Source organism: Podarcis tiliguerta (assembly GCF_965153285.1).
Source record: "Podarcis tiliguerta genome assembly, chromosome: 2".
Lineage (NCBI taxonomy): Eukaryota > Metazoa > Chordata > Lepidosauria > Squamata > Lacertidae > Podarcis > Podarcis tiliguerta.
In genome coordinates, this window is record NC_139535.1 from 83,073,804 (window position 1) to 83,092,135 (window position 18,332).

An 18,332-nucleotide genomic window follows, 5' to 3' on the forward strand; every position below is an offset into this window, starting at 1 on the left:
CTGGAGGGCACCAGATTGGACAAGGTTGATCCAGTTCCTTGGAAGACAGCTACCAAGCGGCAATGGACTTGACCTCTCACCACTCCATGCCTCTTCCCCAACCTGGTGCCTTCCAGATGTGGTTGGACTCTCATCATCTCTGACCACAGGCCATTCTGGCTATAACTAATGGGAGCTGGAGTCCTAAAATATCAGGGGTCAACAGACTAGGATGGAGATGGGGAGAAGCTGATTCAGATGGCTGTCAGAATTGCGAATGAACTGCAGGAGTTCCCTCCAAAGTTAGGGCAGGTTTCCCTGCTGCAATTTCTGGGAAAAGCTCTTTGCCTGGAAGTATCCCTGAGGGGTTCTTGTTTACTCCCTGTCTACATACTCTAAAACAGCTGCTAATTTGTACATGCTTACTGCAACTGTGTTTCCCATTTCCCCAAGGCAGGCAGAAAGTGCTTGTGTGTCTTATATTCAAATCCAAAAGCAAAATCCTCATCACATTTAGCCATTAATATTTGATCATTAGTTTTGTCATCTTCATTTTGGGAAAAAAAGGGGGGGCTATATAAGAAGAAGCCCTTACATCTCAAACACATTTATACTGATTCTCACAGCTGGAAAAAGCCCAACTACTCATTCCCCAAGACTAATTACTCTAATAAATGTTCGTAATTTGAGAAATTCACAAGCAAGTTGCAATATGGAAGAGGATCTGGCTGAATTAATTTATATCTCCGACGATGAAATCGGTATGATCAGAACACTTTTCCTAATAGATAAATAAGGGGGGGAGGAGTCTTAATCATAGAATCACAGAATTATAGAGTTGGAAGGGATTCTGAGGGCAGTCTGCTCCAACTCCCTGCAATGCAGGAATCTCAGCTAAAGGAGATACCAGGAAAGAAAGCAGTGCAATTGAGGCAGCAACGCTTTATAGAAAATACATAGCCTCCAAATTAATCTGTTCAGTAGGTAAATGATTCATTCTCTCCCCCCCCAACCGCCACCCACCACTATGTGTAGCAGCACATATTCAAATTGTGTCCAATACCAGAACTCGCATGCTGTCTGTAAAAAGTTACCCGGGAAAATACAGTCAAGTCCAGCTTCAAAACAAGCTTTCATAACTTTGCCTGTGTGCACATAGATGCACAATCGCTCTGGCAAGTTGCACAAGCAGCCCTAAGTGACACAGAGCCTCTGTTTGGAAGTCTGGGCTGAAGGTTATTATGGTGTGCCCTTTTTACACCCAGATGACCTTGGGAACCTGTGTAATGCAGGCTCAACCTGTGGAACAGTTAAATTCTGCTCCAGGGTTTCCTTTCTCATCTCAAGAGGAGCTTTTCAGCTGCTCAGCTGCCATTAGGAGCATGAATTTTATTTTCTGGAGTATGAAAACAAGAAGATCTGGCAGCACTAATGAGGATACTAATGGAGAGAGAAAATCATAGAGCCTCTCTGGACAGTCTTGGGCGAACCACCACTATCTCTGAGAATGACCTACCTGGTAGGGTTGTGGTGCTCACTAGAGGAAAAGTGTGTTATAAATGTGATATTAAACAAACAGTGAAGTCATAACAAAATTAAGAAAATGCTCCTTGTGATTTCTGCTAAACATTGACCTGCTCAGATGGCATGATGCAGACCAGGACACACACACTGATTGACCTACATCACCAGAATCAGTAAAAACATTGAATTATTTTCCAGGGAGCTAAATGTCCTTTGCAGCATCCCAAGTCCTCCCGAAATGCATGTGAAAGAAGGTCATTAATGGGATCACTAATTAAATTCTGCTTTATGGTATTAAAAAAACACTATTTAGGGCAACACCACACCCTATAAAATTAAGAAACAGAAGAGACCCTAACCCTATAGGAATTCACATGAATGCTGCCATTACAGACTGTGACCCACAATGACCCTTCGTATACATTCTGGGTGTGAGTTTTTTGGCCAGGCAAACTGCAGAGAATGACTTCTGTCTGAAATCCTGTAGGGGCACTGCCAGTCAGTACTGAGCAAGATGGATCAGTTCTTGGTAGAAGGCAGCTTCCTATATTCCTGTACTCCATGTAGGGGGAAAAGGTTTTCTAACAGAAGCTGTTCCATAACTCCCCCCCCCCCCCCGGAGATTTGGCTAAGATTGAGTCTGTGCATCTTCTGAACACATTGCAAGACTTTGATATTAGGAGACAGCTTTCGACAGCAGGAGTTAAGCCAACTGGCAAAGGTTTGACAAAGGATGGTGATGTATGTTTTAGCTGGTCATTTATTTATTGCTTTTTAATTGACTATTTTTGCTTTTAAAATGCATTGCTGCAAGCAGAAAGCCTTAAGAGCCAGGCAAATGGAAGTAATCAAATGTATGCTGTTTGGGGTAAGGGCATGCATATCATTTCACACATATTATATCATTTCATGACCAATTTTGAATTCCTGAATGGCCTGCTTCTTATTGGTTACAAACCCCAAGTAGTAGCTTAGGGTTTAAAAACTCAAACCCAGCTCTATCTTGCCAATTACTTATTCAGTCTATTTCCTGCCTTTCCTCCCAAAGGAGCCGAGGGCAGCAACAAGCCCTAACACTTAAGCTGGAAAGTTGTACTTTGGACGCAACTGAGGGGCTGGACTGCTTCAAGCATATAAAAAGGAGGAAATAACAGCAACAAGAAAGTCACGTGGTAGATCATTGCACAAGCTGCATAAACATGCATCTAATCCAATGCACATTCATGCATTTAGGAGTTTGTGACTAGCTGTGGCTCTTCAGCATGCATTTATACATACATAGTGCAAGAGCTGTATGTGGCACACACAAAAACCTACATGAGGTTTTCATGATTTCTCCTACACCTAAGTGTTGTGCATGCACAAAACATTTCTGCCCAGTGCTGGTGCCTAGTATCTCAGTCCCTGCGCCAAACACACAGGACATTCTGCATGTGAACCACCATCATGGCTGAAAGCTCTTCAAGAATATAGTTGGTGCATGCAGGAATGTTACCACGTACAGTGGTACCTCGCAAGACGAATGCCTCGCAAGACGAAAAACTCGCTAGACGAAAGGGTTTTCCGTTTTCTGAGTTGCTTCACAAGACGAATTTCCCTATGGGCTTGCTTCGCAAGACGAAAACGTCTTGCGCCTTTTTTTTAAACCGCCAATGCATTCCTATGGGAAACCGTCAATACACATTGGTGCTTCGCAAGACGAAAAAACTCGTAGAACGAAAAAACTCGCAGAACGAATTAATTTCATCTTGCAGGGCAGCACTGTAATGTATTTGATGGTCTTTGGGCAACCACCTGCTTAAAGGAGTGGAGGGAGCCTCTCTGCTGCACAAAGCTCCTTTCCAACCATCTGAACCATCCCCTAATAGCCCATTTCCTCTGTCATCTACATCTCCTTTTGGTGTTGCTTTAGCATACAGTTTCAGCATTTTATTGCCTGGAGTCTTAGTAAATGAAACAGAAAAATGTAGGAATCGAGGAAGACGAAATGCTTCCCAAGTTTCAGTGGAATCTAATCTTTGCTTAGAGTCATAGTGGTGTAGGCTTTAAACCTGCATATGGTGTGTTTCAAGGGGAGAGGGAAGCAGGAGAGAGAGGGATAGGGGGAGTGAGAATATTGCTCTCTTCCTGAACCTCCAGCCAACCATGCTTATTGCCCACACCTGTTTTCAATGCACCACCACAAGTGACAGACCTCAGAAGGCATCCAATAATTGGATTGTGTTATTGACACAATCCATTCTAGCCATGCTGCATGTGTTAATCGGCTTATCAATGCCAGGATGTCTATGTTATCGTGTGTGTGTGTGTGTGTGAGAGAGAGAGAGAGAGAGAGAGAGAAGCTACCATTAATAATGCAATTATCATTGTTGGTAATTCCTGCATTCCATTTCCTTCTGACCTCACCATTTATTATTCCTCTCCCATCTAGCCTTACAAAGAATTATGTGTGTACCTGTAATCCAGGAAAACAGCCATGCATCCAAAGAAGTGGCCTGTGGTCCATGAAAATTTGTGCCATATAAAAATTGTTATTTTCTAAGGTTGCTACAAGAGATGAACAGGGCAATGTCATAGACATTAAGAATTGCCATGTTGGGTCAAATCAATGGTCCATGTGCCTCAGCGTGCTGTGAGTCCACAAAGGCCAGACAGATGCTACTGAGAAATTCATAAATGGGGAATGATACTGAGATTGATACAGCTATTTGTTAATCCCCCAACATATGCTAGCCAGAGGCATACAAACTCTATAGCGTGCCAGTGGGAACTGGGACCCTTGGGTCTAATTAGGGCTGGCACAAGTCTCTGTTTGGCTTGTGAGGCCACTTTCCTCAAAGCACACCCACCCATATGTATGATGGCAGATATGGGGCAAGTGGAGGTGGGGTTGCCAGTGTAGCTGCCAGTGGCCAGAGCAAGGCAGCTGGGATTGGCTATGCCATAAAGTTCTGGAACTCAATAGTATAGCTGACCCCTGCAGGTAGTAGAGCTTGAAGATTGTGCCAGTTAGCTGATTGGTGGTAACTTCCAGGGTCGCTTGGCTGGGCTTGGTTTGTGGCATGGATCACCTGGCATCACTATGACTGACAGGTCATTAGGCTCCACCCACCAATCAAAACAGCCTGCCAAGGGTGGGGAAACTCAATAATCTGGCCCGCTGGCTGGATCCACTTCCATAACCCTGTTCAGAAGGCTAATGCAAATGTTAAAAAAGGAGCAGGGACCATAGTTCAGTCACGGAGCACACATTTTGCATGCATGGCCTCTCCAGTTAGAAGGATCAGGTGATGTGAAACATCTTTCTTGAGAAGCTAAACTCTGCTAGTCAGAGTAGACACTACAGGACTAAGTGGACAAATACTCCAACCTGAATTCTGTACGCTCATATGAAAGAGCCCAATAAGGAATTAACTGTGGTCTGTGGGACTGCTTTTGTCCCAGTTCTTCTCCAAAGTAAACACCCACCTCACCCACTAAGACTAACCAGGGTTTCTGCTGCATCTGGATTGAAACCAGCTTCATACCACTAAAAAAAAGGAGTTTGATAGAAAAGCTATCCACAGTAAACTGCCAGGAAGTTGTTTATTATGCTTTTCACCTCTGTTTTATACAGAAAAGGTCAAGATCTGACAGGCAGAGGCAGAGATTGCAATGCAGATTAGCCATTACTGCTCTTATACTCTGGCAGAGGGAGGGAGGGAGGAACACCATCCTTCCAGAAGGATGAACTTGTGGAAGGGGAGAGGGTTGGAACACACATAGCTGAAAGGATGCAAATTAACTTAACATGGTCTCCTCTGCCTTCATCTCTCCATCTCTTTTTTGCAGAGCAAGTGACAGCCTTAATCTGTCCAATCAAAGAAGGAAGTTCTAAGGAAATGCAAGAAGGGGAAAAACAGTATCTACTATGCCAATCCAGGAAAGTGTGTATGTGTGTGTGTGTGTGTGTGTGTCTGTCTGTCTGTCTAACTGAGAGAAAGATTACCTTGGCTCCTTGGCTCACCCTTGTTAAAGGAAGGTTCCCTTGGCAACCTGGTATGATGAAAGAGACGGCTATCGATGGCTATTTGCAATGCTTCTTAATACCAGTTGCTGGAAGCCACAGGAAGGCAGAGTGTTCTTGCGCATGAATCCTGCTTGCTGGCTTTCCACAAGCATCTGGTCAACCACTGTGAGAAGAGGATGCTAGGCATGGGCCATAGTTCTTATAGAAGAGAAGAGGATGCTGTGAGAAGAGGATGCTAGGCATGGGCCATAGTTCTTATAGATTTTTGTGATGGTCAAGGAAGCAGAAGCCTCCGATCTGAGCTGGTTAGAATGCAAAGGAAAGAAATAATCACCTCCTTTATTTCACAGCTCAGTGGAGATGTCCACTCAGTGCACAGCTAGAGCATGTGTTACAGCATATGGCGTTGGAGGCTTTCCTGAAGCAGGTAATACATGGAGGCAAAGTAAGGGGAAAGGAGATCTTCTCAGTAGTACCTGAGGCCCGCAAGATGTGCTGTTGTCACACCCTTGTGTCTCCTCCCTCATTTTATCCTGAAATTTGAATATAAAGGAAAATAAGATGGATGAACACCCCCCCCCCCAACTGAGAAAGTGAGGAAAGGATGAACTGTCACCAGGCAATGGCAGTCATGCAAGATAGCAAGGTTTGTTAAGATCTAAGGAGACTCCATAAACCACATCCACACCCTACATCGGAGATGGGGAACCTATGGCTCTCAAGATACTGTTTGACCTATAGCTCCCATCATCCTTCATCACTGGCTATGCTGGCTGGGGCGAAGAACATCTAGAAGGCCAGGCTCCCTATCCCTCTCAGTGCTTCCTGGGAACAAAGGCCACCGCACTATGTAAATGAAGAGGTGCAAGGGGAAGCCCTTTCCTCTCTAGCTTATTGTCATCATGGGCAGCACCCAGCAACCTCATTTTCCATATGAGGCATCAGAATGCAGTAGAGAAATGGAAAGAACCCATTCCGTTTGCCACTGAGGACATGCACAGAGATGGAAAAGAGTACAATAGGAAGCCATAAGCAATTCCACTTTCTGCTGCATTTTCTGCCTGCGCTTCAGAGCCTTAATGAAAAAGAGCCTGTATATACTGCCACCTTGAACACCAAAGTCTGAATATAATTTGAAGGTGGACACTTTTTGCAAGACCGAGGCCTCTAATGACATCCTCCCCACAACTTGTTCCCTTCTAGGTCTGCAATTGCTGGCTCCAGCAACCTCCCATCCAACCATTATGAGTGGAACCAAATTTCCTTTATATATACAGTGCAACAGAAGTTTGCCAAGTGAAGGGATAGCTCAGTTGGTAGAGCATGAGCTCCACGCTGGGTAAAAGATTCCTGCATTGAAGGTGCTTGGACCAGATGACCCTTGTGATCCCCTCCAACTTTATAATTCTATGATTTTATTATCTCTTGTTCTGTATTACAGAGAGCAAAACTAACATGGTTTATCCATCTAATGACCACCTAATTCAAACTAGTGTTCTAACAACCACAAAACATCTCAGCCTGCTCAAGTCAATGTTTTTTAAATGTATTGTATTGTGTAATGCATTTTATGTATTTGGTATTGTGACTTGCTGTTATTTTTATTGATTGTAGTTTAGTAATTATTCAATGTAATTGTTGAGAGTGAATTTCTGCTTAATTATTGTTTGCTGATATTTTGAGAGTTAACGCTGTTGTGTATTATTATATGCTAATGGATTGTTGAATATTACATTAATTAATATAAATTGTTTATTTTAAAGTCATATCTTATTATGGCTTATTTGTATTGGATTGCAATGTTATATGATGTATGATCTTTGTTGTATATGTTGTTGTTTCTTCAGCTTGTAAACTGCCTTGAGTAGAAAGGTAGCAAAATGAACCTGAAATTATCTCACTGTCTCCAACACAAGCCAAGTTGCCTTGTGAACTCAACGGCAATTCTTTCTCAATATCTTTGAATCCCAAGCAGAACAAAGGCCATAAGGTTATCTATCATACATCCTATTTCAATGGAAAATAAATATAAAACTCACAGACTCCAAACAAAGTAACTGAGGGACAGTGCAGTCTCTATGCATGCAATGCTGCCATGTGGCCAGGCTCCAACATAGCCAATGCCCAAGATCTGTTACCACATGTGCACTCAAACATACTCAAAACAAGATAAGGGATATTGTCTATGAGGCATCCTGTTTAACTATAGTGAATGGCACCAAAGTGACTAAGAACTGACAGATACTTAATCAGAAATAACAGCTTACTAATAGAAATAGGAACAGAAGGAGTGGAAGTTAACACTGACAGCAGAAAAGCTCCCAGAAAGAGCAATTTTGTTTCCCACAAATGGGAAAATGCACAAAAGTGAACTAGGATTTATATAATCTCACTGGTTCTAAACCTATTATGTGATTTTAAAGATCTGAGTCACGGTTTTGAAACCCAGGGATAGTCAATAACAGAACCTTTTGGTCACATCAGCTGGCTGGAAGTTTCAGCAGGTCTGTCAAATATCTGTTCTTCTCAACTGCCCTCCCCCCGGCCACCGCCCCCACCCAAATTTAAAGAGAGGTTGTCACACCGGGGACAGCCAAAATATGCATGGCTCATGTGGATAAGCTGGATCAGGGCAATTAATTGCTGCTTATCTAAAAGCAGCTATTCATGCTGAAAGTTAGACAAAGGACTCTACACAAACGCATAATACATCTAGGCCTGAGGTCACCAACTGCGTGCACACAAATGTTATTATATGCAACTAACATGAAAACTAGGTGCATCCTTCTGGCTCACAATGGATGCCCCCCCTTTTTTTTTAGTGCTGGTCGAAGTGGTACCTTTATTCAGACAACAAGCAAAAGAGATAGAGCTTCAACCCATCACATGACTCCTGTCACATTACCTTTGCACATCGTACAATTACATCTATGCCCATCGGTTTCCTCCCCAACCAAGCCACCTCCCTCTACAATGTCTAATGTAGGTCATTTGTTCAGCAAATTGGCTGCTATTATGCCTGTTGGCTCCACAGTCCCATTGACAGGCTTTGCAACAGCAGAACCAATGCCTTAAGCCGTCTCCCCATCAAGTAGTACACATGCCCTCAGCTAAACAGCCTAGCCGCCTGCTTTCACAGCCAAGTCACTGACCAATAAGGCATTTGGTTTCTTACACCAACTGATTGCCGAGAAAGGAAAACAAGCCAACCCCACCTCATTGTTTCAGAGGCAGAGTCATTTTTTTTCCTGGGGATTCGAAATGGACCACTAAATTGGGGGTGGGATTGTTGCTGCCTGTGCAGAAGAGCTTTTTCACCACGCTTATCAAAAGCAGCCTGCACAGCAGGACCACCTCTGCTACCACAATTAAACCCAAGTTTGACGTGATCGGATTTCTCAACAAGGACTGAGTCAACTACCAGAAAGGCATGCTAGCAATGGAGCCGTAGCACAGGGCCAGGCTGCAATATCCGGAGAAATGAAGAATAAAAACTTCCCTAATACTGCAAGCCATAGATAGAGGCAGACCCATTTGGCTAGCCATCCCCGGAGGCTGTAGGGAAAGCCAGTGCTCACAGCTGCTAGAGGAAGCGATGCAAAGATGGACACATGTCAGCTGGATAGATTGGCGCGAATGAATGATGCACTGCCCATCTGGACAGTCCGCAGGCATAACACTGGAAGAGCTGCTCAGCGCATCCCCTGTTCCCCCCATTAAGGCTGTCAGGAGAAGAAAAGAAATCAAACAAATAGGTTGCAAAGCACAGCGAGATTTCTCCCCAGACAATTTTTGCCCCCTGTGTTATAGCATTCCATGAAAGCCACATAGCTCCTCCCTCTCCCACTGACCCTTCCATCTGCCTCATACCTCTATCCAAAAAAGGGGACATAATTCAGGAATAAGATTGGGGAGGGGGGTAGAGAACCTCTATCTAGACATGGTATAATTCTCAAAAGGTTTTGCAGCAAGCATTCCCATTAAAGCAAGCAAATGCTGTGAACAGAAGGCCCAGCCAGCATATCAGAGCCTGCACAGCATTCTCACAGGTCCAGACTGATCCTGGCAGCCACAGCAAGGGCAGAAGAAAGATGCCCAGATTTGCAATATCCAAAAGCAAGTCTCCCTTATCATGCAGGAGCAGGGCTCACCGGCCCTTCCTTCCTTCAAAAGCCAGCTGCTGAGCGAAAGCCAGCTAGGCCAGCTCCCCAACCAATAACAGCTGATTCTCGCTAGCATAAACAGCAATAAATCCTGAGGTGAGCAGAGAAAGAGAAATTCTGAGATAAGCAATAACTGAGGTGAAAAGGACACCCCATAGCTATAGTCTGAGCAGCTGACTCTCCAGGGAGATTTTTCTGCCAGCTTGAGGCTGCAAGCCTAACCATGTCTACTCAGAACTAAGTCCAGCTGTAACCAATAGGGCTTACTCCCAGCTAAGTGAGGTTAGGACCACAGTCTTAACTTGGAAGGCAAAGTCTGCTAAATGCCATTACTGCCCCTTGCCAGACTTTGTATGCCTTCCAGTGGTTTCTGTTAGCTTGCTTACCTGTCCCTCCTGCCTGTCAGCAGCTGGTTCTGATAAAACCTATACAAGTAGAGGGGAACTGGCAGAGTTTTCATACCGCAAGAGCTTCCTGAATAAAACTACTTGGGGAACAAACCCAGCAGAGGCCAGGCAGCATAAGAAGCACCTTGAAGCCTCAGGTAAGGGCTTTGGGGTAGCAGAAAGAAGCCCTTCCATTTTCTAAGCATAGGCTAGCAGTCAAAGGATGAAGATCTCTTTCCCAATATAACCACAGCAGCCTCTCAGCGGGTGTGTAAACGAGAGAGAGAGAGAGAGAGAGAGAGAGAGAGGCGGGAAGAACCATAAGAAATTGGAGGAGGGGAATGCACAAGCTGTGACCGAAGGAATATAGAAACCAAAACATGTAATGGAGGCAGCTTCACCAAAACAGCCCTCGAAACAAACCGAGTTTAGAGACGTAGAGGGGGATGATTTGCACTCGGTACCTAACCCACACCCTCCCGCGCACCGCTCCTTGGCGCACCAGCGTCCGCTGGGGCAGAAAGGGGCGTTGGAAGCCGAGGCGATGTGCTTTTACCTTGGACCCCCCCAGCCCCAAACCACTTTCCTCCCTTACCTGCCCACGGTCTGGTTGGCGAGCTGCCGCATGCGGTTGAATTGCTTCTTCATGGTTGCGCCCTTGGCCAGAGAGCGCCGCGACGGGCTCGGGAAAGAGGAGGAGGAGAGGGAGAGCTGGGGAGATCGGTGGCTATCCCGGGCTGGGGGAGGCGGAAGGAGGCGGTTACATGGCCCTTCTTCTTCAAGGTAGAAGGTGGAGGAGGAGGAGGAGGAGGGGGAGGGAGACGAGGACTCTAGCACTGCAGCAGCAGCAGCAGCGGCGGCGGCGGGGAAGGAGGGGGGCAGCCCCCGGCCAGCACCATCGCCGCCTCCTGCATCCTTCGGGGGCGCAGCAGCAGCAGCAGCAGCAGGAGCGTCACTTTCTCCCTTTCTGGCTAAGCGCAGCCGCCGAGCGAGCACGCCCGGCCCCGAGTGCTCAGCGCAGCCTCCCGACCCACGCCCGGCCGGCCATGCTGAGCTGGTCGTCTTTCTCTTTTCCCTCTCTCCCTCTCCGAGCTCAGCGGCGATCCCGACGCGCTGCGCTGCTGACAAGGCTGGAAGAGAAGCGGCGGCTCGGACTGCGGCTGCCCGGCCTGGGGCGCTGGGAACTGGAGTCTCCGCCTCCTGGCCGCCGCTTTCCCACTTGCGCCGGGTGGGGGCGCTGCGGAGCACCTTGCCGCGGCCGCGCAGTGGGGCTGCGGAGGGGAAAGGAGGCAGCAACAGCAGCGCCGAGCATCCATTCCTGCTCGGGGTGGGGAGCTCTTTCAACGCGAAAAGAGCCAGAAAGGAGAGGCTCTGTTCACTAGTGGTGATGGTGCTGCTGCGAAAAACCGGTGAGTCTCACCACCAGCACCACCCGGTTGTTCATCCTCATTTGCCCGCGTTTCTGTAATTCAAGATAGAGCTGGCTGGATTGAGAGCCCCCACCTCGCGAGCACAAAAAAATGTTCCTGTTTCGGCCGCGGGGGGCATGGATGGTGCAGCTGCCCAAGTCGGCAACCATCATGGAAGGGGGAGCGCAGAGGAAGCTCCCCGGCTTATATAGTGGTACCTCGGGTTACGTACTTAATTCGTTCCGGAGGTCCGTTCTTAACCTGAAGCACCACTTTAGCTAATGGGGCCTCCTGCTGCTGCCGCGCCACCGGAGCACGATTTCTGTTCTCATCCTGAAGCAAAGTTCTTAATCCGAAGCACTATTTCTGGGTCAGCGGAGTCTGTAACCTGAAGCGTATGTAACCCGAGGTACCACTGTATTGGCGACTTGGACCTGGTTCTGGGTCGCTTATTCTGATTGAACACTCAGATCGCCGCCTCTCGCCCTCTACGGACACATCTGGGCATCTGTCTATCCCTATAGGCCGGGATTGCTCAAGACGCTTTTTATAAAGCCCGGGGATTGTGTCCTCGGAAAGCGCGCTCCTCCAACGGGGATTCTGTTTTGGGCCGGCTTCTGCCAGCGTCCGACTCCAAAATGCACAGTGTCCGCCGAGCAAAGAAATCGCTGCTTCAACCTCAGCTGTGAAATGGGCAGGATAACATCTTATCTATTGTAAAGATAAGGGAGGAAATGTAAAGTCATTAGTATACCAGCAGTGATTGCCACACGACAGACAATTTAAATAATAAAAGGTAGAGCCCACCCCCACCGAAAAACAAATATTGTGGGGTTTTTTTCCACATAAAGGATTTCTCTCAAAGGCCCATCTACACCCAGCAGCCTGTTCTTGCATTGGCTAATTAGAAGCAGGACCTAAGAGTGACAGCAACTGCTGTCATGCAGACGTTTCCTGCCTCCAGTGGTTGAGGCATAACACAGCCATTATGGACAACAGCCATTGGTAACCACTACTGGTGGAACATATCCACTGTAGCTAGGTGACATTGTCAAAATTTATTGGACTCAAGTGAAGGTGCTTCAAAAATTCAGAAAACAGAACCTTAGAATAAAAGAATTTAGATTCTTTTCCCTTTTTGTATTATGAAAAACTTTATTTTTTTTTTAAAAAAACCCACTGTCTTAACAGCAGAAATAATCAGAATTAACAAGAGAATAAAACATTTTCATAAGCTGAGAACATATCTGCTGCCAATGGTGGTTCATGGCAGGTGACAGTTGTGAAAACTCAGGCACCATGTCCTGAGTCTGCACTAAGAAACAGCCAAGATGGACCTGGATGAGGTGCCATTAACATTCTTTCCATTCAGCTCAGGTGGTTCTCCTGGCCCTCCCCTTGGGCTGCACTTGAAACATGGGAGGTGATGCCACAGGCCTGGCTGGCTGGCCCAGGGATAAAAAGGTAAAGGTACCCCTGCCCGTACGGGCCAGTTGTGTCTGACTCTAGGGTTGTGCGCCCATCTCACTTAAGAGGCCGGGGGCCAGCGCTGTCCGGAGACACTTCCAGGTCACATGGCCAGTGTGACAAAGCTGCTCTGGCGAGCCAGCACCAGCGCAGCACACGGAAACACCGTTTACCTTCCCGCTATAAAGCGGTACCTATTTATCTACTTGCACTTAAGCATGCTTTCGAACTGCTAGGTGGGCAGGAGCTGGGACCGAAGGACGGGAGCTCACCCCGCCGCGGGGATTCAAACCGCCGACCATGCAATCGGCAAGCCCTAGACACTGAGGTTTTACCCACAGCGCCACCCGCGTCCGGCACAGGGATAGCAGCATCCAAACTTCAGATCCAGGGTCAGGCCCAGTTGCATAAATCAAACACCCTCAGCTTTTAGAATTTCTCTCTCTCCTTCTTACTGTTCGAATAGTTACTTAAACTGCATTGAAAACTAAAGGATACATTTAGCTGGATAAAAAAACTATTGCCAACATTTACAAATAACAATAATTAGAGAATCGCTTTTGGACTTTTTGGGTGAAAAGGAAAATGAATTAATTTGAGACATTTGGGTCAGAAGACTGGGAGAATATTGCCTAACAGAAAGTAGATCAGTTTGATGTAATTCTAGTGTGAATAATTTCTTTTATGTAACTGACAGGCAGAAATTTGGAAGTCCCTTGTATTTTTCTTCTTTTCTTCTTTTTCCTTCCTTCCTCTTCTTTTCTTCTATTCCCCCCCCCCTTGGTGTCCTCTGCCTTGGGCCTTCCACCACTCCACCCTGTTCCCATTACTATTCCCCCCCCCCATTTTCCCAGCCATTTCCTGGTTGTGGAAATGTGTGCCTGCATGGTCACACACATATTGAACATGTGTGAAACAGTCATTACCTGTGCTTCATATCTGACTTTCTTCAGTATTTTTTTACTCTGGGTTCTTTTATTTGGCGTTTTCGTGTGTTGCAAACCTCTTTGAGATTTTTTCTTTAAAATATATAAAAATGAAATGAATAATAATAATAATAAAAGTTGCACCATCAACAACGGCATGGTTTTGGTCTGGTACTAATTCTTGTCCTGCTCCATTCTTTCTCAGGTGTATTGCTGGCACAGCAGCTGAACTGGTTGAGGGTTCTGCTGGTACATCCCCCGGCATATCTACCAGCAGTGGCCGAGCTTCATGCTCCGGCACCGGGGGGGGGGGGAGAGCAGATGGGGTGGGGCTGGTGCACGTCCTGGAGGGGCAAATGGGGGGGGGGCAGCTGCAATGGCACCCTGGGGATTGCGCTGCCGGGGACGGTGAGCTTTCCCCGCACTCCTCTTCCTCCGCCAGTGTCTACCAGGGCTTCCACCATATTTTATTTTCCCATCAGGCCATATGACTGAAGCATAAGGCTACAGCCATGCTGGTTGGAACTGATGAGAATTGTAGGTCTAAAACAGCTGGAAGACACCAGATTGGGGAAAACTGATGTATCCCTTGCACAGGCCTGGTAGAAATACAAAGTAGCGCTTTGTGAGCTGTTTTATTGTTTCTCTAAACGTGAGGGATTGGCTCCATCTTGGCTGCAAATCTTTGCTAGCTGCAGTGTTACATTATTTCTCCTGCTGCTTTTCCTGGGCAAGTTGCTGGTTGTACCCAAGGTTTTCTAGAACATCTTGTACCTATCATTTTCTCATGAGTATAGTGTCTCTTTTTCCTGCTCAAATTAACATATTTTAATGCTTTTTTAAAAAAGTGCTAATTACACGTAGCGTGTAAAGCAGAATTAACAGGATAGCTCTGCATATACTTGTGCAAATAGCCCAGGGTTCAGAGGGTGGCATGACTACTTTGCACATAAGACCATGGCTGCTGGATGGGAGAAACAGTGGGAAGTATTCTGTTTCCCAGCCAGTGTCCTTGCCTGTCACCTCTGAACAGCTTCCCTGAAAGAAGTGAGCTCAGAATGGGTTCAAAGGTGTGTATCATCACAGTGCTCCTTTTTTTGAAAAGGAATTTTCACTGGGGGTGTACTTTTAAGATTTTGTAAAAATGCAAATTGCATAATAAATTAATACTAAAATTGGCCTAGAAGGTGGGAGAAGCCTGCTGCCTCTACCCCATCACACTGACTAGAATGGATTTTGCTGGCTGGTCAGCCGTCTCAAGCCAGAACTGCTTCCTCTTCATCACCTTTGCTGGCTGGGAGATGATGGGAATTGTAGTCCAAAATGTCAAGAGGGCATCAGGTTGGGAATGGCTGCTACAGGAAACTGCATCAATTGTTCTTGATATCTTCAAAGCCTTCGATGTAGCAGAGGTTGCAGTCAAAGTTTGTGGGTACTTCAGGTTACAATTATGAAAGAGTGCAAGTTCTACACTCTCGAAACAGCTAGAACTAAAAAGGGGAAAAATCCCAACTTACAGAAAGTTCATATTTATTATTGCCACAGGGCCCCTCAACTGTTCTGTAGTTCTGCAAAGCGTCCCTGGGGTCCTTGCTCCTCATCTGCCCCCCACCAAGGTCACTAAGTAATTAGGTGGATGCCTAGAGCTATCCTAAAATACCCCCAAACCAGGGCTGCAAACAGATTTGTAGAAGGGGTTGGATTTTTGTAGGCCCAATGCCTGCAGGACTCACAGACTCTAAGCTTTCATTAAAAGGAAAAGGAAGCCAGTTGAGCATTTCTGAAGAAACTTAGAGCACAAAAGGCAAAGGCAGCTCCAATGCTTCAGTACTCTGTAGGTAGCACCATTGCTAAGGATGTTTAATCACTGCTGCTATGGCAACAGAGGAAGGAATGTTGACCATCTGCACCTGAGACCTGGGAGGGGCTCCACCCAGGGAAGCAGAAAAAGCAGGATACTGGGTTATGTCTGTTAAAGCATTTTGCTCATGATCATTGTTTCATTCACTTCCTAGGTGTGCTGCCTTTACAGGGTTAAACAAAACAGAACAATTTATGGATTTTACTCAGAAGTAACACCCTTGAAATAAATGAGGTTTCCTTTCTGCTGAGAAAAAAATGTGATACTATAGTCTCCCCCTCCTGATTTTCTATGTCTCCCACAGAACCACCACTGGCCTGCTTGTCATCATTGGGCTGATTTATTTATATACAGTCACCATAAAACAAAAATATAATATGCAAAATGAACCATAAAATAATTAAACATCTTACAGCTGCTGTAGACTTTTAACACGGTGATTTTGCTTAAATATCAATGGTGGCCAAATGTTTTGTGTGTGTGTGTTTTGCTGAGAGCTGTGAAACTGCACATATTTATTGCTTATTGTATCTTTGTTTCTTGATTCTCCTCCCAGGAGCTCAAGACTGTCAACATTGTCTTCCCCTTCCCCTTTTATCTTCACAGCTGCCCTGTGAGGTAGGCAAGGCTGAGAGCTGTAGTTTTGTCCTTCAGCAGGACTAGAATGCATTACGGGGAAAGAGATCTGATTGGACACCAACTTAGAACTGCCAGTTTCCAAGTTTTTTTTTTAATTACTTTTTTATTCAAAATTAAAACAAAGCATATTATCCAGAAACATATCATCCTTATTTCCCCCCCTTTTTCCTCCCTCCCCCCTCCCCCCACCCCCCGACTTCCCTCAGTTCCAGTCTTTGATTTCTCTAAAAATGCTGTTTTCTGCATGTTACACAGTTGTATAGATCCTCAAACTATTTAGCTAATAATTATCAATAAAAAGTTTGTTTATTCAAAACCAGCCAAGGAGTCCAGTTTGCTTTGTTGTGTCTTCAAATACTTTGAAAAAGGGTTCCCATTCATCTTTAAAGTCACAGTTATCCTTGTCCCATAGCTTGTATGTCAGTTTTGCCAGTTCTGCATAGTCCATCAATTTTTCTTGCCATGATTATTTAGCTGGGGTTTCTTCAGTCTTCCATCCTTGTGCTATTAAAACTCTTGCGGCCGTTGTCGCATACATGAAGATGTTTTTCAGCTTTTTTGGCAGATCTTTCCCTACAATGGCAGGTCTTTTCCCCCCTACAATGGCAGAGCTTTTTTGGCAGATCTTTCCCTACAATGAAAATGTTAAATGGAACATTTTCTTCAATTCGTTATATATCATTTCCCAAAAATTTTTAATTACCTTACAATCCCACCACATATGATAAAATGCCAGTTTCCAAGTTTTGCTAACCCAACTCTGTTAGAGAGTTAGCAGCAACCAAGCGCCACTATCTGCCCAATCCAAGGACAGCAACAGGAGATGTGATGTGCCCATTTTTTCTCTTTTAGCAAGATTTGGTGGTTTATCATTCTATGGTATATATCTCAATTTTAACTCATGAGCTAGTGCTGCAATCTGCTCCGATTGTATATTTTATTTTTATGAACGCTTTTTTATTGTTATGTTACATGAGCTGGTCTTTGACTGTAATAAACTATCTACCTATCTATTCTATGGTATACCAGGAGATGGCAGCAGAAGACAAGAAAATACTTCCCCCTGAATTTTAGGAAAGAAAGGTAGGTAGCAGCTTTATACAGTCAGACCACTGGGCTGGCTAGTTCAATGCAGTCTACATAGGCTGCTAGTGGCTTTCTGGGGTTTCAAGCAAGGAATATGCCCAGCTCTATCTTGAGATGCTTGGGACTGAACCTGGGACCTTTTGCATGCTCAGCAGATGTTGCAGCTCTTCCCTTATTTGCGTCCCTGTCACAACCTGAAGACCAAGCCTCCTCCTTCCCTTCTTCTGCAGCACAGAGAAGCTCCCCTCCAGCTTCTCTGGGGCCACATTTGGGTCTCTCCCACCCAGTGATTGTCTTCTTAACTACTTGGATCTTTCCCCTGGAAGCAATAGCCCAAACCTAGACAGCAACACAAACCTAGACAGCATTTTAAAAAGTAGAGACATCACCTTGCCAACAAAGGTCCGTATAGTAAAAGCTATGGTTTTCCCAGTAGTGATGTATGGAAGTGAGAGCTGGACCATAAAGAAGGCTGATCGCCGAAGAATTGACGCTTTTGAATTATGGTGCTGGAGGAGACTCTTGAGAGTCCCATGGACTGCAAGAAGATCAAACGCATCCATTCTTAAGGAAATCAGCCCTGAGTGCTCACTGGAAGGACAGATTGTGAAGCTGAGACTCCAATACTTTGGCCACCTCATGAGAAGAGAAGACTCCCTGGAAAAGACCCTGATGCTGGGAAAGATGGAGGGCACAAGGAGAAGGGGACGACAGAGGACGAGATGGTTAGACAGTGTTCTCGAAGCTACAAACATGAGTCTGACCAAACTGCGGGTGGCAGTGGAAGACAGGAGTGCCTGGCGTGCTCTGGTCCATGGGGTCACGAAGAGTCGGACACGACTGAACAACTAAACAACAAAATCTTCTCTGCCTGTCTTTTAAC

The 18,332-nt window shown here is 45.7% G+C and overlaps 1 protein-coding gene across 9 annotated transcripts in view; it reads right to left on the reverse strand.

Annotated features, from left to right (window-relative positions):
* ARHGAP44 (Rho GTPase activating protein 44) overlaps nucleotides 1-11,264 on the reverse strand; it is an 83,282-nt gene extending 72,018 nt beyond the window's left edge. For 3 of the 9 annotated variants that reach the window (XM_083429778.1, XM_083429781.1, XM_083429776.1), the window contains exon 1: nucleotides 10,657-11,262. In XM_083429778.1, the coding sequence (XP_083285904.1) occupies nucleotides 10,657-10,709 (53 nt within the window). In that variant the 5' untranslated portion in view covers nucleotides 10,710-11,262. Of the gene's footprint in view, nucleotides 1-10,656 lie in introns of all 9 variants that reach the window. The other 6 variants (XM_083429783.1, XM_083429782.1, XM_083429777.1 and 3 more) reach the window with 4 other exon arrangements.
* Between the last annotated feature and the right edge of the window lie 7,068 nt (nucleotides 11,265-18,332).